General features: G+C 34.1%; 1 protein-coding gene across 2 annotated transcripts; it reads right to left on the bottom strand.

Moving 5' to 3' along the window:
• Positions 1-159: 159 nt before the first annotated feature.
• On the bottom strand, positions 160-25070 carry Tis11 (Tis11 zinc finger protein). Of its 2 annotated transcripts, XM_085199040.1 has the most exons (3): positions 24412-24827; positions 9360-9401; positions 160-2900 (listed from the first exon to the last, which is right to left on the bottom strand). In XM_085199040.1, exons 1-3 carry the CDS (start codon positions 24469-24471, stop codon positions 2229-2231), a joined length of 774 nt encoding a protein of 257 aa, XP_085055166.1. In that variant the 5' UTR covers positions 24472-24827; the 3' UTR covers positions 160-2228. The 2 variants fall into 2 exon arrangements, with proteins under 2 accessions (XP_085055166.1, XP_085055167.1); XM_085199041.1 differs by lacking the exon at positions 9360-9401 and having other exon boundaries at positions 24412-25070.
• Positions 25071-25288: the final 218 nt, after the last annotated feature.

The following is a 25288-nucleotide window of genomic DNA, read 5'->3' as shown; positions in this document are numbered from 1 at the left end:
TATCGCGTTGATATTTTTGCATATTTTTATTGACTTTAAGAATAAAAAGTTCTATTGGTAAATGCAAAACAAAATGAAAATTAACTGACAAAATAGTGTTAAGGATATTAGGATAAAGGAAGAAAACAAAAGGAATGGGAGGTAAAAAAAACAAAAATAAAAAATAATAATTAACATATTTTTGACTATAATTCAATAAAAATGCAGATGGAAATAAAGAGAACTTACAAGAAAACTTCACAAGCTTTAGCCTTAACTTTTGTCCGTAATAGAAATATAATAGTCAATTTTTTGGAGACTAACTTACACAATTGGGATTAAATTATAAAAAAAAATGAATTAAATACTTAATTAGAAATGATATAGGTACTAGAGTATCTAAACTAACGCTTTTTATATTAAATGACTCATAATATATTACTAAACATTAGGCTACACATAGTACTTGCATGTCTGTTTAAATACAAAAGAAATTAAATAATCAGTTGTAATGGTTTATAATTAGTAATGAACTGATAATAAATAATATTCGCAAACTTTATGAAAAAAACGCTTAAAACTAAAACTTATAGTTAGGTACAAAATTATTATCGTTCTGTGGTCATCATGCAACGACTCCCTCTCTCTCTCTGATGTGGAGGACTAAATAAAAAAAAATGATTCACAAAAAAAAAAACAGAAACTACCATCTCGGTTCTATACGTAGAAATTAATAAAGAAAAACCATCACGGTTCCTGTGTATATATGTATTTTATTAAGAGTACAAAAATAGTAAATCTGACGTTTACAAAAATATTCACTTGTTGCGTGAGGAAAGTTTGTCGATATCTCGCAAGCTTAACAAGGCTGCATCATCAGAATTTTTTTTTTCCTAATTATTTAATTGGTCCCTTAATTAAAACATTAAACTTTGTTATATAAATATTATAAAATATCACACTTTAAATTCAAAAAGAAAAAAAAAACTATTCTACGTCAAAACTAATCACCTAGCTCTGTCCAAGTACAAAAGTATTAACTGTGCCAATTTGAATATATTATTCAAAATGTTGATAATAAATAAAAATCATAAAACTAAAAATTAAATATTACAATAGATTTATTTCATTATAAAGTAAAGGCACTTATCTGGAGAGGGTGCGAAGGGGCGGCTTGGAAGCGCGAGGGGAGAGTGCCGGTCCGATCGCACCTTCTGCCATTCATCATATACTATTGATATTGTTTATGTTACTATATTTTATTTTACAATACAGGTATATATCGGTATACGGTCTCGGGAGATGGAAGGGCTTAAACTTGGGTACCTGTCATTTTTTTTGCATGCATCCGAGCGCGATCGCCGCGAGCGAGAGGGACCCGAGGTCGAAAAAAACAATCACCAAAACTCTCAAAACAGGTTTACCCTCGCTCGCTTCACGCAAAAAGGAAAAGTCCTCGTAAAGGGAGACGGCAAACCGCCGTCCCTGTACCAGTACCTCCTAAATGAACTGCACGTGATTGATACGACCGCGTCGTGGGGCCGCTTGGACCGAGATTGTTACGATAGCGTGGCAGCACAAAGAACAAAGAAAAGAAACATTAGGTCATAAATTAAGAGTATAAATAAATAATGTTTTCGAGGTGTTTAAGCCCATCTTTCTCTCGACTGCCGGCCCGACTCGGCCGATCCCGTCCACAACCAAGGGACCGGCCGAGCGGAGGTTGATGAAACGAGCCACGTCCCACCGACGCGTGCCTCGTCCGTGTGCGGTGTGGCATCGCGAAAGCTACAAAATAATAATAATTAAAGTTAAAGAGACTCGAAATAAATAATAAATTATTATCTTATATCCTTAAAAGTAAATCACGAGCGCCTTCTCGCGGTACGGTACCGAGCGCGGAGAGGCAATACGAATAAATAAAACGTCACTAAAAGCTAACTTTACAAGACCACCGCTCGGCGGAGGCTCGCATCGGGAAGACTTCCGCGAGCTACACAAATAAATATCTATCAACATAGGGTGCCATTTACAAGTGCGTGCCGATAACTAAAAACATGTAAGTATATCTACTTATATTCACACCGCAAACTTTCGAGACGCCAGAACACTTTAACTTTAAAATATTACATGGCGGTAATAAGAGCATGGGTTGACTGGAGATCATTCGTTGAGCGGGTGAGGGCGCGGTCTGGAAGACGTCGGGGGGGCACGGCGCTCGGTCGGTGTAGCTTAGGACTAGGCTCGAGCTAGGCGATCACGATGTCGCCGAACGCGGAGGAGAGCCGGTTGAACACGGGCAGCCGCTCCTCCTCGGGGTCCGGCGAGGGCGCGCGGCGGAAGGCGAAGGAGGGCGGAGAGTGCGGAGACTGCGGCGTCAGCGGAGAGTGCGGAGAGTGCGGCGAGCGCGGAGAGCGCGACCCGTCACTGTAGGACGACAGCGACGCTAGCGACCCGCCCGGTGACGACGGCTCGCGGCGGCGGGCCTCCTCCGCGTTGTGCACGAAGTGGCAGCGGGGCCCGTACGGACAGAAGCCCACGGAGTGGAAAGTGCGGCAGAGCTCCGTCTTGTACTTGGGGTGACGTTGCAGGTTGCGCAGCTCGCGCATACCGTGAGCGAATTGGCATTTATCGCCGTACTTGCAGACTCCTGCTTCTTCGAATGGTCGGCAGAGCTCTGTCTTGTATCGGCTGGTCGCTGGCGGTGGAGGCGCGGGGTCGCTAGTCGTGCGTTCCAGTCGCCGATGACCGAAACTGTTCAGGAGACAGGCCAGAGTCAAACGTTGCGCTGGAACGGATGCAGCTCTCGCGAGGACCGGGTGCTGGTCCGAACCGACATTGGAGGAGAGGTTGTTGGTGCCGACTGCTCCCAGAGCACCATTCAGTGTGCCGTTCATAGTCTGCACTGGGCGAGATTGGTTCTGAAATACAAAAAAATATATCTATAAAGTAACTGTTATATTTATCGGTTTAAATAAAATCTATAAGGCCAGTCGTGGCGCAGGAGCCCAAAGTGTGACTGTAAAAGCGATTGGTTGTGGGTTCGATCCCCACTAGAGTAAATCAAATATTTTTTTTTCATTTATACTTCCATTTCTTCGCTCTTATGTCGAGGCAAGGCGCGGCGTTTAATTCCGTCACTCAACACGCAATACCTCCAGTATTCGGTGGAAAATCTTAACCCTCTGCCTACCGTGCTTTGTGCGGGATACAGCGTGAAGCTGATTTTTTAATTTTTATTAAGTTCTTTCTTCAAGATAAAATATAAATCATATATCTAAGTAAAAACGAAGATTACACAAAAAAAAAGATAATCTATTTTGAGCGGTGGATACCTTCTAGAATTAAAAAAAGGATCCCGCACATTAATAGACCTTCGTCTACCTGCAGGAGAAACCTTTATGTTAAACGTGTAATATTTTTAATGTTACAGCCTCATCGTTAAATGGTTAATATTCCCAATTAAGTATACCTCAGCTAGTACGGTTTGAGCCTTGAATTGAATCGAATTTTAATGATTTTAACTTGACACTATGAGTAAATTAATTATTATAATAAACAATATATACACATAAGTTGTGTGTGAGTAAAATGTTGTAAAAAGTGTTGTAAAATTTAGTTCCCAAGTTAAAAACACTATAAATAAAAAGATTTATCATCTTTAACGTACATTAACAGATTTTGTTTCGCAACCAGTCGGTATTGGCTGTAAAACACGACTATAACAATAGTGTTCATGTAAGAGGTAGTTGACACGAGCGCTCGGCCGGCAGCCGGCACAATCGCAGTGATTGTACACTATTGTTCGCGTCGCCGTCGTAATGAGAAATAATTGTCGCCGCGCCAACGCAACGCTCGTGTGTCGTACTGGCTAACAGTACTTTTCAACTATCTTCTATTAGTTACCTGACGTGACCTCACATAGAAATTAAGGAACATCAAGGAATTGAGGGGAATTAAAACCGCCGTAGATTTAATTTATTTGGCTAGGGACAGAATGCGAAGTTGACTGCCAACCTTGACTAATTAGAGAGGCACGTTAAGAAGAAGAAGAAGAAATTACGATTTATAGGAATACATGAAATAGTAAATCCGATTAAAGAAATATCTATAATTAGCATGATATATTTGGGTGTCTAAAACCAACACATACGAGGTACTTGTCCCAACAAATATTTAGTTGGAGCCTGTAGCGTGACGCGAAGGCCGACGCGAAGCCCGACGCGGAACACGACCACCATACATTATGTATGATAGATCACATCTTGTATGCGGCGGCCTCAATCGATGCGAATGACATATCATTGTATATTCTATGCTGTACGCCCGTGTTGAGAACGATGATAAACATACGGACACTTGTGTTTTTAAACTGTTGAAGCTAATTATGCCATACATATATAATATAGTTCTAAAATATGATTTAAAACAACAGAACTATAAGATATCCAAAACTTAATTGATCAAAAATTTAATGTGTAACGGGTTTGACACACCATAAATACGAATAGTTTCTCGTAAATAATGATAGTTATCGTCATAAGTATAAAAAATAACGTCAATTATTAAAAAAATGTTGCCCGCCACAAAAAAAGAACTAAAATGCATCCCTATGTGTTAACGTCTAAAAACAATAACAAAACATATAATTTCACCTTTTATAATAACATTTAACAATACAAAAGATAATAAAACCGAAAGTGTATCTAACGTTGGCGTCGACGGTGATCACTAAAGAGGAGACAGTCAAGAGCAGCAGCGAAAAGACCAAGGGTTATGAATCTATGACCACCGAAGTGACGATTTAAAAATGGCAGCTAAATTGCAATTAGAGATTTATCAGACCGTAACATTGGTTAAGCGCTTTCCATCGGACATTGCGTTGCAACTGGAGTTCTGAACTCCAGGGAAATTTGTAATCACTGTCGATTTCGAGCGGCCGCGGTCGTTGCGATCGAAACTAAGGGCGACCAGGCGAGTGCGGCGGCCACACGGTTATTACTGGACTTTATTATTATAACATATATCCATTAGATATACTACGGCATGTTCACAGTTTACAGCAAGGGTGTGCGACTAGGATACGTGTTTTGTAAATACTTCAACTTGTTCTATAACTTGTTACTAATATTGATGGTAGGCTAGTGGGCATGTGCCATAGGAATGTATTTGAATGAGTTTCTCTCTGTACCCCACACAGTAGGGTAGGCAGAGGGAACCTAGTGTTAAGACACTCCGCACACTTTCCGCCGAACGGCCTCAATGTATTTCTAAATATTTTATTATAAATAGTAAATACACGAAGTATAGAAACGGAATACATACTTTAGTACTTATAAGAAAATGAAAATATATTACACTATTAGTTTATATTGAATGGTTTGCTAGTCGTAATAAATAAATAAATATTTTATATTTAAATAGTAGCACGAATCAATCTACTGCAATATAAATTTATACTAAATGCATACACACACGTCAAATCGTTAAAATGCATTGGGCGAGAAGCTATTCACGACGCAATCGCATAGATAAAATTCTTTGAAACCGTTATAAATACGAAGTAATAAAATTTTCTACAAATTATTAAAACTAATTTTAAAATTAAATATTACCACATTTTTATTTTGTAATATATAAAATGAATTTCAAGGTTACAAAAATCAACAAAGTTATTTTTAAAAAGGTCAACAAACTTTGAGAACCTCCCATGACAGCGCGTATATTTGCTCTAGCAATCAGCAACATTTACACCTCCGCGATGTTGTCAGCGCTGTGCACACGCAGGTACGTACTTTAGCTAAAAATATTTCGATATTTCTCGATAACCTAAGGGGGCAACGGCTCCAAACAACAAAGAGTACGAATTGAGGTTTCTGGATTTCGACAAATTCAAAACGGTAAACGATCGATTTTAAAAATTCAAATAAGGCAATCTGGACAAAGACGTTTAAAGTCAGTGACTATTTTAAATGTAGAATAAAGCGCAAAAGACACTAATGCTAACCTAAATGATGGAGCTACTGTAACAACAGATCTGAATACAACAGAATTGTCAACAACAGACGCAACACGTCATATAATTAATATTTAGAATATTATTTGTGAAATTTTAAAACAACAGTAAGAGTAAGACCTTTTTAGTTAATTTCACTTAAGAGATTACTGCAGCCTGGAACGTCTTTTATTCATAATTTCCTGTAACACAATACGAGGAGCATGAACTTGTCCATTACGAGGACTGTCTCGTGACAATTGATACAGCGACAGAATCAAGACAGAGAGAACGAGAGAACACTCGTAGCTTAATTGAACGTTAATTGGCTCTAATCAAATGCGTTCTATATTTAAATGAACTTTTAACGACTTACAAACACTTGTTCGTTGCCGCAACGTCGATTACAAATATTACAATTGAGTATAAAGTAATATCTAATATCTACATTACGAACAAGACAACAGATAAACTCATTTTATATATAGTTGAACTGGGTATAATTTTAGTGACCGGTTATCAAAATTGGCCCATTTCTCTGAAGAGCAAGCAGAGGGTCTTGTCGATTGCTTCCATCACGTTTATTGAATGATTGCGCGAAAATTACGAGAGAAGACGATGTGGTCCCCTCCTCGATATAGCTAACCTCCCTATAATGGCAATACTATCATTAAGTTTTCAATTTTTCTTTCTTATTAACCCCAAATGGCTTCTAAATTTTTATAATTATAATATCAAACATGTCTTAATACCATATATTCATATTATATAATTTTTTATATAATAAAATTTAAACCTACCCATGTTTGCGTAAATATACTCTTGTATCATTGTATTTAAGACAAGAATCATAGTATTGTTTTTTTAGCTATCCACATATAGCAGAGTACGCAATGGGAACCTAGTGTTACAATACTCCGTTCCCCACTGACGTCATATTATTATGGGGGTTACATTTAAATATTAAAATAAACACATAAGTTGTCAAAAAAACCAACGAGGAAAAGTTAACACCAGGACAGACATAATTGTGTAAGTCATGTTTAATTTTAACTGCACAGAGTGCTAATAGTATTTTAATCTTTGACTTAAAGTTTAACACATGGATGTAATTAAAAACTATAATAACGTAATTTGAATAGTATCTTTTTTGGTCATATCTAGTTAAAAGAGGGCACAGTATAGTAGAAGATGACTCCCGCAGAGAGTGAAGTGATAGAATAATTAAAATAATCATTAGCTTAATTATACCAACAGCGAGAACTATCATTTGAAAATAAACTAAAATAATTTATTTATTTCCTTATAACGGCTTATTTAATGAAGATAAAATTCTCTCTCTTCGTATACGATATTCCACGATTATACGTTAAAAAACCTCAACCACACAATATAAATCAGATGGTTTGGATATAACAAAGCTGTTATTATAAAGAGCCTACATTACAACGACAGTGTTTCAGATGAGTAACCGGACGCGCGACGACACTCGCGCATGCAGATGGGCCGCCTTCGTGATCACCATGCCAGAGACCGCACCAGCTATGGTAAAAATTCCATCGCTCACCTCCATTTGAATATCTATCAATTGTTTCTCGTTATTATACGAAACAATGGAAACATGTATTTCAAGAGTCACAAGCAAAACGCTGGACAAACAGGAAACCACGTAGGGAACGATGTTTCGAGAATTGTTAAATGGTTGTCATTTAACGACATCATATTCTTTCGTTGCATTAATGACGAGCCCACCTAATGCACATACTGGGTTCGTTGACATTCACAAACATAAGGTACTAACAAGCATGTTTTAGTAAATTTATGATTATGACTGATAATTGTATAAAAAAACATATTTGATATTATATTAGAAAATTTTGAAATTATTAATATAACCTCATAATTTGGACATGGATGGAACTAAACGGATAAAGAACAATGGCCGTTCAATATTGACGAGTAGAGAGAGTTAAGGCACAAAGCCAGCTTGGAGGGCATGTCCTGCAGTCGTAAAGCGAGTGTCAACAAAGGGTTCAACAGTTAAGCTTGTTTACCCCTCGGCCGCTCAAAGCGGAGGAAGCACGTCCCCCGGTCGGGCCGCTTTTAGCACCTCCTTATTTATAGATGCACCAATGCCCGACGCTGATTTGCAGAACCAAAAATGTAAACAATGTTACTCACGATCTTGGTAACGTTTGTGAGGTATTATGTACCGAAGATATTATTATTCATGTAATTTTTTTTATATTGATATGTCAGTCAGTCTGTCTAGAGTTCTTATGTGATCATATTTTATTATTATTCTAAGATATATAGAAGTAACAAGAATCTTATTCTATCTAATATTAATAGCGTTTTTAAAATAAACACGATAAAAATACATACCGTCTATATGTTTTTAACGTACTCGGATAGAGGTTCCACGTTATTACAATAAGTGACATGTATCACTCAATAACAACACTACACACTTCAACTTCACTATACCTTCCAATCAGGGCTTCCGCTTACAAGCAACTGTTCCCGTTTGACACAATTCCACTACTTTTATAGTCTTTTTCACCTAAATCTACCCTTTTACACGAGTACACTAACACTATTATTTTTTTAGATATAATAGATAGAATAAGATTCTTGGGACTTATTTAAAGCAAAATTATACATTAATGAAAGTAACTAGACTTCCATATTAATAAAGAACCTATCAAATTGCAACAATACCTTTGTCCATACAATTTTTATAGTTGCGTCACTAACCGGGCTACGCTTTCCCCGCAAATTGTATGGTGTGACTCACACATAGATAAAAGGCACACAAAGGAAAAATGACTAATACATACACATTTAGCCTTATTGTTTTCTTAGTTACTTCGAGTACGGCAAGGATCATTATTGTTAAGTAGAAAGTTATCAAAACTTGTGAGTGTGTCGCAATAGTATTTTACAAAGACAACGATATACTATATCAATAACAAAGGTTTTCGTAAAATTTATAAAAGTTATAAATGTATAAGAAACATTATTTTCAAAAACTTGTGAAATCTGGAGAACATGATTCAGCTTTTATGTCCTCCCTGCCAATTACGTTATACATATGACAAATGTATGAAGACTATAAATGAACTTAACAAACTTAGACATCAGGAGGCCCCTTATTAAGTTTCATAATTCATTTAATATTCCGCTTCTTGACCTCAAAAGTAAAATTACATTTTGCACCTGTTTACATTAATGATAATGATAATTATTTTGTCGTTGTTATACATTAATAAATTGCTACCAAATATTTATACGAATTGCAAATGTTGAAAATAGAAAAAAACTAATATTTTTTTTTAGTCAGCACTAGGTAATCATTTTACGCAAAAAATGATTATTAACTTACAGAGGTTATTACTCCTCCATCGACCAGGTTATCAGGGCTCACCTGAAACAAAAGGAAATAAAAATTAATAAAAGAAAAAAGACCTATTATTTCTATGAGGTACAAAATGAAGATCATACAGAAGTGAACACTAAATACATTATAATGACATAGTCTATGGGAAAAATGATTAAAAAAATATTTAAAAAATCTTTTCTATTTCTAAACCGATTTTAATAAAACTCTAAATATTAAGGAAAGTTGTATATAGTTAAAAGGCACTAAGTATTTTTCTTTTAGCACCAATCACAAAATACGATGTAAGCCACTGATAGCACAGTACGTCTCCATATTCCTACTCCTAGCGAGCCTCAATAAAATTAATAACCTGCGAGTAGGCTCTCGACCGGTCTCCGTTGAAAGCGACAGCACTTCCTACAAGAAAGTAAAACCGAAGTCAGCTACCTGGAAACCTCGGAGACGGCGGAACTACTTATTTGTACCGACTAAATCTAATTGATCATTTTAGGCTTTCAATAAATTAAATAAGGCACTTTTGTACCTTTGGAAACGGTTGTGAATTTCGTAATCATCTTTTACGTTCCCCAATAACACCATTTATATATATTAGTTTTAATAATTTATTTTTTTATTTATTTATATGGAAGTCATATATAAAAGGTCAAGCTAATTATGGCAACACTATAAGAATTTTTCTATTTTCACGGTATACCGTATACAACTCATCGTCTAGAGCAGGTACTTAGGTAAGAGCCGTTATATAACTATGTAATGCGATCGTTACCTACAAGCTACAACCACATCTCTGAGACATTGTTATACTTGTTACGTATACGTGTAATAATTTTATAATTTCTATATTAAATAAATACTTTAAAATAGCAAATTGTAGATTAAATATTATTTGATATATAAAATCGAAAGGTCACTCACTCACTCATCACGAAATCTAAGAAACTACATGTGCTAGGAATCTCAAATTTTGCATAGGAGTTATTTATAGGACATAGGTGCTCGCTAAGACAGGAATTTGCAATATTCGACTTCTAAGGGGTTGTTTTTGGGGTTGAAAGTTTGTATGAAACTTCGTTACTACAAATGCTAAGAGTCTCACGTTTTGCATGGACGTCACTTATAGGACGTAGGTACTCATGGAGACAGAAATTAATAATAACGTAGTTCACGCAGGCGAAGCCGCGGGCGGGCCGCTAGTTATTTGATATATATGAATTCTGTGAACCGATTTGTTTTTTAGTACTTGTGTGTACATAAATAATTTTATATAACATAATAAGAAAATATGAAAACACATAGCAATTAAAGGCAATACATGAACGAGATAAACACGGCACAGTACAGTGCAATTAAAAACTGGTCTTATATAAATAATTTATAAGTATTTAATCCGAGTATAGCACGCATTCAATTATTTTGTCGTGGCGTTTTTGCTTCCTTCAGTAAACATGGTAAAACCAATCAAAACCATTAAAGCTAGTAAGCTATACTTTTTTCATTTTTATTTTTTTATATATCCAATATGCTAAAAGAGAAGAGAAATAAGACACTAACTATTGCAAGTACATACAAAAATGGCGGTTATCATTGGTATATAAGACCATTAGTGTCGTCAGTTTCGCGGCGATTGTCGAGCTCGATGAACGAAGCAATCGGGGCCACTTGTGCTAATGAAACACTTCAATTGAATTGGGGACATTAATTCTGTCGGATCGTTGTTTATACTGTATACTGTAAAACTGTTACAAAATATAAGAATATATCCATATGAAAATATTAATATGATTTATTTTATTTTCCATATTATGGTTGTTTTTTTAAATTGTATTATACAAATTATATACCTATGCAAATTTATTACAACTAATATCAACATAATGTTCTATATGAAGTTTATTGTGTATATTTTATATATATACTAATTCAAATATAATAATTTTCACATTTAACTTTCAATCGGTATAAAAAAGTCTGACGATATAAATTGTAAATAATGAAGCAGTTAAATACGCCATCTCTACAAGTACTAATATAGAACAACGTTGCACTATACAAGTACATATCAACAAACATTGATTATATCTATTTAAATGAGCTTAATAACATTAACTTTATCGGCTATGATTTGACAAAGATTGCTTTGTGTCAGTACGGAGCGTGCGGTGTGTCTATCTTATTTAAATACGAATTCCATTAACTGTAATAACTAGTTCACCTCTGGAGTTATTAAATGGAATAACTATTACCATTTATTTATATTATATAAAATCAAAACACAAGCATTTTACGTTGAAAATAACGAAATTTCATACATTTTACTGTTACTTTTTCCGTACAATTGTTTTACAACACTAGAATTAACAAAAATGGCGATCTGACACCAAAATCAATTTTAACCCGTCTACTATACTAGGCCTTTAAGACCTCATAAAACATTATATCGCAGGATCAAACGTCCATAGAAATAACTACAACATGTAATTATTATTGTACTAAAACACTATAGTCGCAGAGATCCGGCGTGATGCACGCGACAGCGACCTATTCGCGATGTCGCAAAACGCATATAGCTATTGTTTTTCACGCGATTCGCCCTGCCTTGCCGCCTCACCTTGAAAGTATCGCCTTGAAGGGAAGCGTACGAGATGTGAACATTTTATACGTATGTCATTGAAATGCAAAGAACAAAGCGAACAGTATTAATATTATTACTTTTAACATTATTATAGAGAATAAGTTAATCGTTAACAATAAATTCAAAAGTAAAAGATCCAAAAAATAATGAAAGTTTTTTCCTATACCACCAAAAACATACTGAAATCTACTAGTTACGACAATTCCAATTACAATAGAGTGCGTTTCTCCAACAAAGGCTTGAATAAGTTTTATATAACTTAGCTGGAGTATCCGAATGTGCTGTTTGTACGCATTGTTAACATAAAATCCTTGGTTTCGCACTGTGATCACTGAACGTGCTTACTGTTAACTCATTCTCGTTGTTTCTTAAGAAGATTGCAAAATAATATAGCCATGTATGTAATTATATATTTTTATAGCTACACGCTGTATCCACACACATGAGGGTAGACAGAAGGAACCTAGTGTTAAGACATTCCGTTTCCCATTTTCTGCACAGTTCTGGAGATATAACGTGTTGAGTAGCGGAACTCAACAACCAGAACCAAGAAATAAAAATATGAAATATTTAATTTGCTCGAGTGGGAATCAAATCCACAACCTGTATTGTTCACAGCCCCAGACCATGCTATTGCATACGCAAATAAATGTAACAAATAAAAGTGATTGAATTCAAGTGTATTGATGCTGTGCAGACGCCTTGCATTACAACAACTAATACGCATAAATCAATCTATTAAATCCCATTAGAATAGTTATCTACTGGCCAAGAAATAAAATAGAAAATGTTATATTTATTGCTAATATCAATCTTTAACTAGTAACTTTATTTGAAAAAAAAAAAAAAACCTCAAATTTTCACATAATCCTAACAATTCACCAACCTAGTGGAAATTTTTGTAGAATAGAATTTTGAAATCAACGTAAAATACACATGTCAATATTAGACAACCAACGAAACGGTTTTGACGAGTAAACACTATCATGTCATAACAGGGGGAAATCGAAGGTTGTCTCGCAGCGCCGACGCTGGCGTTGCAGCGGTTGCATCGACTACCACGTGTTGGGCAACCATGTTGTAACCGTGTTGAAATACTGGATTAATAGCTGCGTTAATTCAGCCAACACGCCTACGTAGATATATCATTTAATATTACGGTAGAATATTATATGACTTATTTTGCAATTCACTAAGGATCTAACCTCAGATAAAAGTGAAAATAGAGAAAGACAACGACATTAGTCCTAATACAACTTCGCGTGAAATAAATCAATATAATTATCGTCGATTAATAAACGTATAATCTTAAAATATAATTCAAATACTAATGTATTATTGGTATTTCATATATTTTCTGCAAGATTAAAAGGAGACGTGAATAATAAATGAAGTTTGTCCCAATTAAATATTCAATAACATCCGTGGGGTCAAGAGTCAAGAGTGAATTTTAGACAATGAAACAGTTTATGCATATCATTTGGAAGGATTTGGAGGACGTTTCAACTAAATATTATTTTACCATACATTCTGTCTATAAAATAATCTGTGTTTTTTATCCAAGTTGAAGAAACTACGGTGGAAAATGTTAAGTGACGTACTTGCCTTTGTGCGGTCGTCAAGCGAGTTGTGTAGGTGAGCGAGCGAGCGGGTGACCTTCGCGAGAGGCGAATGGGCCCATCAGCAAATACTCTACGCATTTTACGAACAAAATTAATTATCTCCGTTTCTAGCATCACCTCGTACCTAATAGTCCACATCAAAATAAGAAAATAATTAGTTTCTAATCTAATAGCAAGCAGTAAGTAACCAAAAACCTCATAAATCGTTGTTAGCCAGTGCAAATATATCATTTTTATCCATAGATATCGCTATCGTTTCAGTTTAATCATACCGTATGTTTATTTAATGATCCTGCCCGTAAATTACTTATCACAAATTGATATAAGGTTACTATTGATAATTTGATATTGTAAAGATTCTCAATCCAGTTAACAGATAATTAGAACAACAATTTGGCCGATATCTAGTCTAGCAGTTTATAGTTGCAATAAAGAAGATTATAATAATTAATTATTATTGCAATAGTTAATTTAATTATACTTAAGAATACTTAAGAATGTGGGGGACACATTGTGCGAAACGCGTCTACATACGCGTCCTCCTTTGATAATTACTTGTTATTATGTCTCCCAAGCAACAGATGTGCCACATCCGCTTCTAAATGCACACTCGTCTTTTTTTTAATAAAATTAACTTAACAGAAATGGTTCATTTTTGCGCTGACTGGCTTCTTTATATTCACGATGACATTTAAGAGAATAATGAACACGTTCATCGTATAATGAGTGAGACGTGGGTATTAAATCACATATTGCCGTTCTACTAAAAAGCGCGAAGTTTTACATAAAATTTGTAATTTATAGCAAGTTTTATAGAGACTCCTTGTATTATTATATTAGGAATCAATCTTTATTTAGGCTGTATCGAATTTGATTGAGTTTTATGTATAAATATTGACTTTTATAACTGAGATTCACTTTCATTTTCAGCTCATGCGGGTCAGGGCGACACCACGATTTGACTCATAAAAGCATTAGATAACATAAACTTTAAACATAAATTTGGTATGGCATAATTTTAGAGAATAGTACAAGTAACATGCCTTGCCTGTAATTTCACAAGTACTTACCATGTTTTATTAAAGACAAATAGATAGAAATTGATGAAAAAAAATGTTAAACCTACATAATACAGTTTCAATATTAATAAAGTTAATTGTGATTATTTTTTAACATTAATATATACATTATTTTAAATAAAGCGATGACGTAACGCAAGTTGAACAAACTGTAGGCAACAGGCTCAGGAAATTATCAGGGTGGACCTGCAGGTCACGACGATACCCCTTGAACTGTACCAGTTTTGGATAACTTATCAATTCACGTCACAGGATATGTTTTGTTCCGTCTTATATTTAGTCAACATATTTTTAAAAATTATTTATATTATTATGGGAATGCGGTCGTTATTTTTATGAGTTTCTTATAAACGTTTTACTTACGGGTTTCTAGTAAAGTTCGTTAAAATTTTCCACGATTATCGTTGTAACGCATCGAAGCATGGCCTTTCACAAGCCATAGACCACCCCACTTGTTACGGTGATGACTCCTCACTTGCCAACGTACAAGGGTATGCGATAATAACATGTAGGTAGGTAGTTTTTTTAAAGTGATTTAATAATAACTTACGTTTACTTGAATTTAAAGACAGTTTGGAATAAAGGTATATTAATTAATGAAATACTATTAAATACAATTCTAAATAATTCTTTACGTTTTCATTAATTTCCAAAGTCCTCGAGTATGTTTGTTCGGTCCATTCGCGCGCATCGATGCAATACGTGGGTCGACACTGGACTACAATTTCAAAATGCATTACCAACGCGTTTTTGCAGCATTGTTAACTAGATAAGCTATGTTGAAAGAATTTCATATTTCTGCTTTTTTCCTTGCTCATCGAAGTATTAAAAATTCTGTTTGCAATTCTGTCTGTGGTCTATTTTTATATCATACTATTTGGTCATAGTATTTAACTATATGACATTTAACATCTTAACTTAGATAACTGCAGTTACAAAGCTAGGTTATGTTAAAGAATGATTTTTATACTGTTTTTCTAACGTTGTCATTTATATTGTTTTTGTAATAATAATCAAAATAATAAATACAATTTACAGAACTTATGTCTATGACCTGTTAGCATAATGTATATGCAATAAAAAATAGGAAATTAATATCGTAGTTTTCGGACAAGGAAGTACAAAGGACCTTGGAGAGTTCAAGACCTATCGCATTTGTTTAAGATGATCTTAATAAAACTAATAAAAATGACTACTATAATGTTCCGATATTAAGCTACAAACTAGCACATTTTAATTGCATGAACGTTGAGGAAGTGTTTGTATCGGGAAGTATTCATAAAGACCTTGCCGAGTCCAACGGCTCTGGTGACAGACTTGCATTGTCTTCCTACATGTCCATATTTCCGTCTCTGAGAGAAAATTGACCTCTTCTGCCCTAAGCGCTATATCATGATACTTGTTTAAGTTTGTGATATCCATATAATCTATTATTCACAATTAACTACTTCCTTGAGGTCGTAGTGGCACAAGCTAGTGCGTGAAAGTGGGAAACAGGGTGAACATATGCGGGATACAGCGTGAAACTGAAAAAGTCGTCTTTTTCAGTGTCACGCTGATCAGTAAAACTGAACGTCACGCTCATGGTTTTATAGTTAGTGAAATGACGGTTTATTAATATAATAGCATAATCGCAATCAAAACCTACTAATCGCTGTGATCATACAAAATAGGAAGTGTACGTGCAGATATAAATATGTGCCCAAATTGGTGCTTGGTGAATGACAGCGGTTATGCAACGCGACACTGACCTACCGGCCAGCGCGCCACTTTCCTTTCATTATTGACACACTATCTACGAGTATTATATACAGTGGAGAACTATCACTTGGTTTAGCTTCGCGATAATAAGATGTAATAAGAATTAACTCAAACTGAATGGTTATTTAAAATTTATTTTATTATTTATGAGGCCAGTCGTGGCGCGACTGGTTGGGGGTTCAATCCCCAAACGAGGAAATGAAATATTTATAAAATTAAATTTCCATATCTTCGCTCCGGTATCGAGGCAAAGGGCGGCGTTGAGTTCTTACACTCAATACCAAATCCAAAATTCAGAGGAAAGTGTCTTAACTCGAAGTTCCCTCTAACCCTGCTGTGTGCGGGATACAGCGTGAAGCTGATTTTAATTTTCTAAGAATAGAAACAAAAAAGACAAAATAAACTTACAAAAGATATAAGTTGCAAAATATTTAATGGCAATTAGTTTATAGGACGTGACGTAGACCAAACAATAAGGATTGTTCGCGATAAGTGTCGTGTACTAAGTGCCTATTGTAATAAACAACGTGATAAATGTTAATGCAACTGCGCCCAATTAAACGACAGATATAATATATAAATAAATAATAATATAAAAAACAGTAGCAATTAATTAGTTATAGTGAAATAGTTAGAAGGTCTACGTAAACGCGACAGTTGTGGGTTCGATTTCCACTCGAGAAAATTAACTATTTTTTATTAATACTTTCGTTTCCTTGCTCTGGTTAAATAGCATGTTACACCTCGAAAATTCGGCGGCAAGAGGAGAGCGAAGTGTCCTTAACACTAGGTTCCCTCTGCTTACCCTGCTATATAATACGTCGTAAAACTAATATATTAATTACAATGGAATTGAGGAGAATTGGGTGATTTGCTGTTTTGACATTTAAATTGTCATCGCATTGACTAAGACACTGGAACCCGGATCCATTTATTAATATAAATCCAATGTATCGAATATGACACATCCAATACCGACGAGGTCGCTCTACAGGTGCCCAATTGCGTAGCTCTTTTTAAAATTAGGGTAACATCTATTTGCATAAACATATACAAATCGGCTAGGAGGGGCTTTAATTAGAAACGAGTTCTTATTACTAATACATACAATTAATTTTCATGCGTAACGAAAAATAATAGAATAAAAATAACAAGTTTTAATAGAAACTAAGTAGTTTAAGTCTTCCATTCAAAGGGGAAGTCAGGTAGTAAAAATTTTAACAATAGAATTATTGTAGTCGAGTACACACAATACAGAATATAGATTTTTTTCCCTTTGACTTATAATAACACATAAATGGCAAGAACGATTTAATAAATAATGTTAAATTGACTGTCTTCCTATTTAAGATTTCAAATTATTAAAAATTAAATAAAACTGTGTAATGCTACGTAAAGTATAGGATAATATTATAACTACGAAAAGGCTTTTTAAGAAAAAACTATTATTACGTTTGCTAGATAATAATAATAATAAAAAAAAGCTTCACGCTGTATCCCACACACAGCAGGGTAGGCAGAGGGAACCTAGTGTTAAGACACTCTGACCCCACTTTCCACCGAAATTTGGAGGCATTGTGTGTTGAGCCAGAGCCAGAGCTAAATAATAAAAGCACGTATAAATAAAAAACAAATGATATAAAGAAAAGTTTGGGAAAGCGTGTCTTCCTACCATCACAGCACGCGCGGATTATAATCGTGCTGTAATAGCACCACGTTTGTGCAACAGTACGTATTATGCAAACTGCAATCGTGCGAATCGTGCGCAACGTGTGATGCATTCTGCACAGCCGCTGCAAGACTCATCTTGCATCAACCCATGTCTGTATATTGCAAATTAATTATCTCCTACTAAATAAGCATGTTCTTGATAGATAACATACTATAATAGTGTACCTTTCCGCCATTAAATAATCAAAAGATATATATGATATATATGACGTTTAAAAGATTAAAAAGTAAATAAGGTTGAGAAATAGCGGCGGCCGATATTACCTTCATAGCTTCTTTCCGTTCGGGCGAGACATTACGAAACAAGAAATGAAAGTCGAGTGTTTTCAGTTGGAAAAACGTCAGTTTATTATTATATTTTCTATACCAAACGAAAAAAAGCAAAATCAACTAACAACAACATTAAATAATGTTATTCTTTCATTAAACTGAATACTATATTTGGCAAGATTTTTCTAATATGAGACAATATTTTATTAAATAATAATAAATAATAACCTACAAAAAAAAGCTAAAACCACTCGACGACACCAAAACTAGTTTCATTATGCCGTAATAAGTAGGTAATTTGGAATAGCCAAACGCTGACCCTGTTCGAAATCGAACTCGAATACTAAACGATGTTTTGGTGTTGCGTAAAAAAAGGTCGATAATATTATGTTCTTTTCGAGCAATTATGTAAAATAATTATTAGTGGTGGTGGTGGTAAGAGGGGGGGGCAGTGGTTATGGTAAAAGTGGTACACGGCGCCGGCTGTGCTCGATACGGTGACGCAAGCGGTGGCGAATGTGTGCCAAAACTGCAGCAAAACTACGGGCTAAGAGTTACGTCCGACTTTAGGTGTTTACGTAATTCTAATGCTGAATTTTGAGAGCGTTAACTGTGAACTAGTCTTTAAGTTTATGTTACGTTTCATATATTTTTTTTACATTACTTACATTTTATTAAAACATATAAGTATGTACACCAAAATAAAAACTAAAAAGATCTCTTTTTAAGAAAATACACTTTTATATATATATTTTAAGAACAATATATAAAATAAACGTGCAATGAAAACACACAAAATTATCTAATAGTAATACATTTATTTATGATATAGTAGCTAGCTAAAGCTACATTTTAATATATTTATTAATAAACATAGTTGTTTACAAAAAATATTGCTAATGCTAACCTAATAGTAAAAGAAGTAATGCGTAATAAATAAATATTATATGAAACAGTATAAAATTAACTAACACCATCGCTATCATAAGAAGCACTTAGATTATTTTACTACGTTCACGTTAAAAAGTAACACAATCACGTAAAACAAACGTTTAAATAATAATAGCAACACGTGACAATGCCTTATCAAGAATGATCGTATATATATATAAATGTACCAAGTAATTTCCAATAGATCTAATGGCGTTACACCATTATTATTCTTATGGTATATAGAAATAAAGTCTCAATTACGTATAACTATTTAAACAGGTTTTGTCAATGCGAGAGACGTACGACGACCGCCTGCTCGACAATGAACCCTAGCATTTGTTCTGCAGGAGCAATTAGCGGCGCGTCGTGAATCAAACTTAACTAAAATTAAATAACAGCGAGTATAAAAAATACTTGTGTTATTATTAGTTCTTTGTTTTTTTTAAAAAAAGGCTAACCCTTTTGTTGTTAGCCTTTAAACAAAGAGATCCAATGATATTCCTGGCGTGTTAAATACCGAAATTAAATCTTAAGCGAGAAGGTCAAGATGTCAATTTTATGAAAATCTTCTAAAAATCTTTATATAGGAATCTACTAAAAAACATAGTATCAGGTACAAAATTGCTAAGTTTATTTTCAAATCCGAATTAAATTTACTTTAATTATTGTTTCCCACACGAAAACTAAAAAAAAAACAAATTCAAATTAAATTTGAATAGATTTCATATATAAAAATAAAACGTTTACAAAACACATACTAGAATTTATTAAGTTCGAGCTAAGAGCCAAGGCTCTGCCCACAAAGACTAAGGTCAGGAATATTTACTTACAAATTGCTTACATTCAATGCGGTGGAAGAAGTTCAAAATGTCAATTAAATGATGTTATTATAAATATAAACATATCACTAAAAAAAAACCTATTATTTGGAAAAAACAGTGAGGGAAAACACAAAATTAACGATTAAAAATAAAATAAAGTATGTTTATATATATAAATTGTTTAATTATATTAATCTGTGGGTAGATAAGTGACTATTATTTCAACAGATTTTGCAATCACTAAGTATACCCCAGGTAGTGTCTTTGAATGTCGCTGTCCAAGACTAATGTCATCTTCGCATTGGGCAACGCGTCAAGGCGAACCACGTATTAAATATTAAACAATTTTCGTGTTAGGAAAGCGTTTATTAACTATGCCTTGACTGATATTGACCGTATGGTACTATGGTATATATGCATAGGTCAAATGTTACTTCTTCGAGGTGATAAGTTTTGAAGTTTGGATTATGTAATATGTTCTCGAGAAGAAAATAGTTTACAAATAAATATAATTATTATTTTGCATATTTCTTTACATATTTTTCACAATTACTTCAACAATATACATTTTTCGCAATTTTTATTCATCGATCATATTTCAATTTGGTAATACTAAATTTATTATTTATTTGTAAAATATTTGTTGAGTATAATATTAAAGCAGATATTTTAGATATTATATATACCTACTTCAAAATTAAAAACGCAAACAGACAAACATACATATTAATTCGCTTCATAGGCTCAAATAACCGTGACGAAAGGGCACTGGTACCCACGCGGAATCTTATTTCGCTTGCACAGCCACTGTATACAAGGAAATAATACTAGATGTTATTATATACATGCTATGATGACTGCCTCAGCTCCCACGATCGAGAAGCTTATTGTTTGTGCTGGTTTCGAAGGTTTCTGCAACGCCTGGGTGTTGGGAAACGTAGGCCAGTGAGGCCAGAACCGGCTGTTTGAGATACCTTTCGAGATCTCAATTGCGAAAATTGTGGAAAGTTTATATTTTACTTGTACACTATTTTTTTCAGGTAGTAGGATAAACAGATGGAACCTAGTGTTAATACACTCCGTTCCCCACTTTCCATCGAATTCTGGAGACATTGCATGATGAGTGATTCAACTAAACTCAAGCTTTGCCTCGACACCAGAAATGAAAATATCAAATATTTAATTTCCTCGAGTGAGAATCTAAACCAGAACCAGTCGCGTTTACAGCCACACACTTGCGCTCCTGCACCACGACTGGCATACATACAGTTCAGTTCAGTTCAGTTCAGCTCAGTTAAACGAGAACACAAACCTCGTCTGCTATTCCCATTAATAGACGTATCTGCGAGCGAATATAACTAAAGAAGTAAAGACTAAATCCAACGCAATACCACAACAGAGACTTTATCAGCACACGTGGTCAGCTAATCGTGTCGCGTGACCACCACAACTAACAACGACTCTGCATTCATTGCGATCGATGTGGATATTATTATTATTATTAATTTAATATTTAATATATATTCTATTTAAATATAATTAATGTTTGTTTGTTTTAAATTACTATTAAATATACTAAAGCTAGATATTTCTTAGGAAACGTATAAAAAAATTGAACGTGGCAGGATTTTTTTATGTTTCCTAAGTGTGAAATAACTTTAAAAAAAAAGAACTGTTCCACAGCTTATTAAAAATAATACAAGAAACACATGAACATTATCGGCACAGACTATAAAGAGTCTCGTCTAGTGATTGCTACAATCACTATTTTTATTACAAGTACAAATAAACACTAGTGATGTCTGTATTGCGTTTTGCGTGCGAGCGTAGCACGATCGTACGCTTCGACGCCCCACATGATTACACGCCTTACTGACCAACTAACAACAAAAGAAATAACTGGGTAATTCTATGATGATCAACGCGAGTCAGTGTCGAAAATATCATTAACTATTTTTAATTTCTTTTATAATATACTATATAGCTAGGTTCCCTGAAACGTACTCCCTAATAAAATATTTAAACAAAACTCAACTGGCCCTTTGTAAATATATTAAACAAAAGAAAATTTCAAAATAACCTACATACCTGTCGATTTTTCCTACCCCCCCTAAATTTTTTAAAATGTAAACAATACCTTACACGAACAAAGGAATTGCAGGACAAAAGCCTCTTTATCTCATGCCAAAGTAAAAAAAAATATCGTTATAGTGCGGATCGGTTGTATTTGTAAATGGGCAGCAGGTAGAAAGAAGGTTGTAGTAGGTGTATTTTCGAGCTCAACGGTTTAAAAAGGTTTTTTTTTGCTATAGAAAAAGAAAATAAAAGAATTACGATGCACCTTTCAAAATTCCCACTGAGATTCTATAGCTAACGTAACTGACTCTATGAGATCGAATAAAATGTAGTTAGTTGCAAGTTTACTATGGATCATGAATATAATAAATAATTTAATAGGAATTTATGGTTTTTAGACGTATAAAATAAATATATTTTTATACTAAACGTAACTGTAAAAATAAGATAATACGTTTTATAGTAGAAGTAAGAAAGACAATAACAGCAAATAGCTAAAGCAAGACTTAACTATTATCATTTAAATACTCAAACTATTTTTAAATTACAAAGAGGATAGATAGGCATGAGTTCGTTAAAACTTGTTTATGAATATTCAAAACATGTGCCTATGTTTTATAGTATATATAAGTTGGCCTGCATCTTTACCCCTTACATTATATGCTCCTCTGAATACAAAACAGGGCAGCCCCAAGCAACAAGTGGCTTATACGCAATATAAAGAAACCACAAAAACTGTGAGCAGGTAGCGTATCATAGAACAGACGGCTTACAACCTTGTGTTTTAGGTAATAGAATTCATTTTAGTCTACTACAACGTGTAGGGCCAAAAAAATGTTGACAATCCAATATGATCCTAATTACGAAAGGGAGAAGGACGTCTTTTGGGTTAGATCACGTATAATGGATACCACCAGTCACACCACTTAACCGCGTCTGCTCTACCCCTGCTGAGATTCGAAAAGGATTTGTCAAGAAATAACAGCGAGTGGGACAGGCTAAGACAAAAATAGGAAGATTAATATAGGTTAAGTTGAAATTGTCATTTTAAATACCTGCTTTGTATTTAATTTGGTTTGACCTTTTTTTCTAGATAAATATTGTTTAATAATTAAAAGTTTAAAACATTATTTATAATAAAACAATATATTAGGTTCCAACATTGAAATATACTATCTTTTGTATTTTTTCAAATGTATTTGTCAAAATTATGTCATTATTATTTGCTATTGACAGATACTAAAGTCAACCAGTACATGTATTGTATGGACAAGAAAAGTTTAGTAGTAAATAGTAAATACAGGAATGAGTTGAAATAATACTGATTTTCCGTGTGTTGTAATTGTAATCGGAACTAGATATAAACTAACGTTAAAAATTATGAGGGAAATAAGTATATTTTGTGAAATAATCAATATACTCGAGAAAAAAGCTATTTGTTGACTAAACTAATTACCTACCTAACTATTACATTCCTTTTTTATAGCGTAATCTATCGTTCAATTTAAAACAAATGAAAGTTTCTATTTTTTTTATATTTTAGGAATTATCAATTTCTATTTGTATTGTTTTATGTATTTCTCAATAAATATTTGTTTACATAACCTTATTTCATCCACGATATAAAAATATAAATTTAATTTGTCTATAAACGTATAATTTTATTTATTATACTAAAATATAATTAAACATAAAGTAAGAAAATGTTATCATAAATAATAAGAAAAAAATGTTGTTTTACTTTTGGTAATATAACATGAAAGTCCTTTTTATTTATAATTATAAAGAAAACATTGTATTTGACATGCAATGAATGACGGACTAAAAGAGTAAACGCATATTTTATTTACCTACATATTATTTTATGGTGCGTTATAAAATTTATGTATATATAATTATAATAAGAATCTACCCACTTTTAAAATATGTCGTGATTGTAAGCCATGTTTAATTGCAACGAGGTATTTTTGCAAAGATATAAAAGGCTTCAAATGTGTAAAGAAGTTGATGATAGAAGAATAAATAACTTTCAGTTAGAACATGTAAAGAAGAACAGTATGTTTCGTTATCGTTATATTTCTAATAAATTAAAGTAAAAACTTTTCTTACCTTCAAGAATAGATCACCAAAATCGTACAGCGCAGACTGGTGCATTATTGCCGTAGACATTATGTAAAACTAATTCGACACTAGTTTCGATCCAGGTTTCAGAAGCTTCTTTACGTTTCCAACGTACAATTGGTCACTAAGGCACGAATATGGTAGGTAGGCTCACTATTAATAAAGTAAGGTGGTTAAAGTTCACGTTACTTTTAACAAGAATTTTTTGTAAACCGTTGTAAATAGGATTTGCGAAATGAATGTAAGTCGATGCGCGTTTGTTTTTTCGTTCGGTGACCACAGACTGAGTCCGAACTAGTTGGCCGAGAGCAATGGTCTTTTTTTATTATGCCCTCCACGATTAAGCCAGATGTATAATAAATATAATTTTTGAACACAATTTCGCAAAAGTTGCGAAAATGTACAAAACAGTCCAGTAATTCGCGTTCTCCACTGTTTTCGCGTCTATACGGAAATTCACAATCGGTCAAAACTGCGCGAACTGCATCGAAGTAAACTTTGGGCAATAAAAACTTTTTATGTCCAACTTTATACTCGACAATGTCTATGATCGTAGATTCGGGCCGCAAATGTATAAGAGTCGCAGTGTCAACGTCCGCGCAAAACGCACCACACGTTCATTCCGTATCACGCTCGCTCGCGCACTGGAGCAGTGGAGCCGGCGGGCGGGTGGATTTTGTTTTCAAATCAAACAGCACGATCACGTTTTGAAGCGAGATTCGTTTTCCGCTCGGGCGGGCTCGGGCGCGCTCGGCCGGCGTCGGCGGCACTCGTTCTTCTGTTTTGTTGTGCTCGCCCGCCACAATAAAACTGATAAAACTCCCTCATCGCACTCCTCGCTTACTTTATATCTTTTTTTAATAAA

Source organism: Heliconius melpomene, chromosome 16 (assembly GCF_056956725.1).
Source record: "Heliconius melpomene rosina isolate 202511_hmr_F chromosome 16, ASM5695672v1, whole genome shotgun sequence".
NCBI classification, from domain to species: Eukaryota; Metazoa; Arthropoda; class Insecta; order Lepidoptera; family Nymphalidae; genus Heliconius; species Heliconius melpomene.
Note: the sequence above shows the minus strand (reverse complement) of the source record. Positions and strands in the feature narration are given on the sequence as shown.

What these genes read in the sequence shown, in the direction of transcription:
- Tis11 (XM_085199040.1), bottom strand. Translation starts at nt 24,471, where the DNA reads ATGTCTACGGCAATAATGCACCAGTCTGCGCTGTACGATTTTGGTGAT. An exon ending in TTGGTGATCTATTCTTGAAG is followed by an intron (nt 9,402 to 24,411) that starts GTAAGAAAAGTT and finishes CTTTTGTTTCAG; the next exon opens with GTGAGCCCTGATAACCTGGT. An exon ending in ATGGAGGAGTAATAACCTCT is followed by an intron (nt 2,901 to 9,359) that starts GTAAGTTAATAA and finishes TTTGTATTTCAG; the next exon opens with AACCAATCTCGCCCAGTGCA.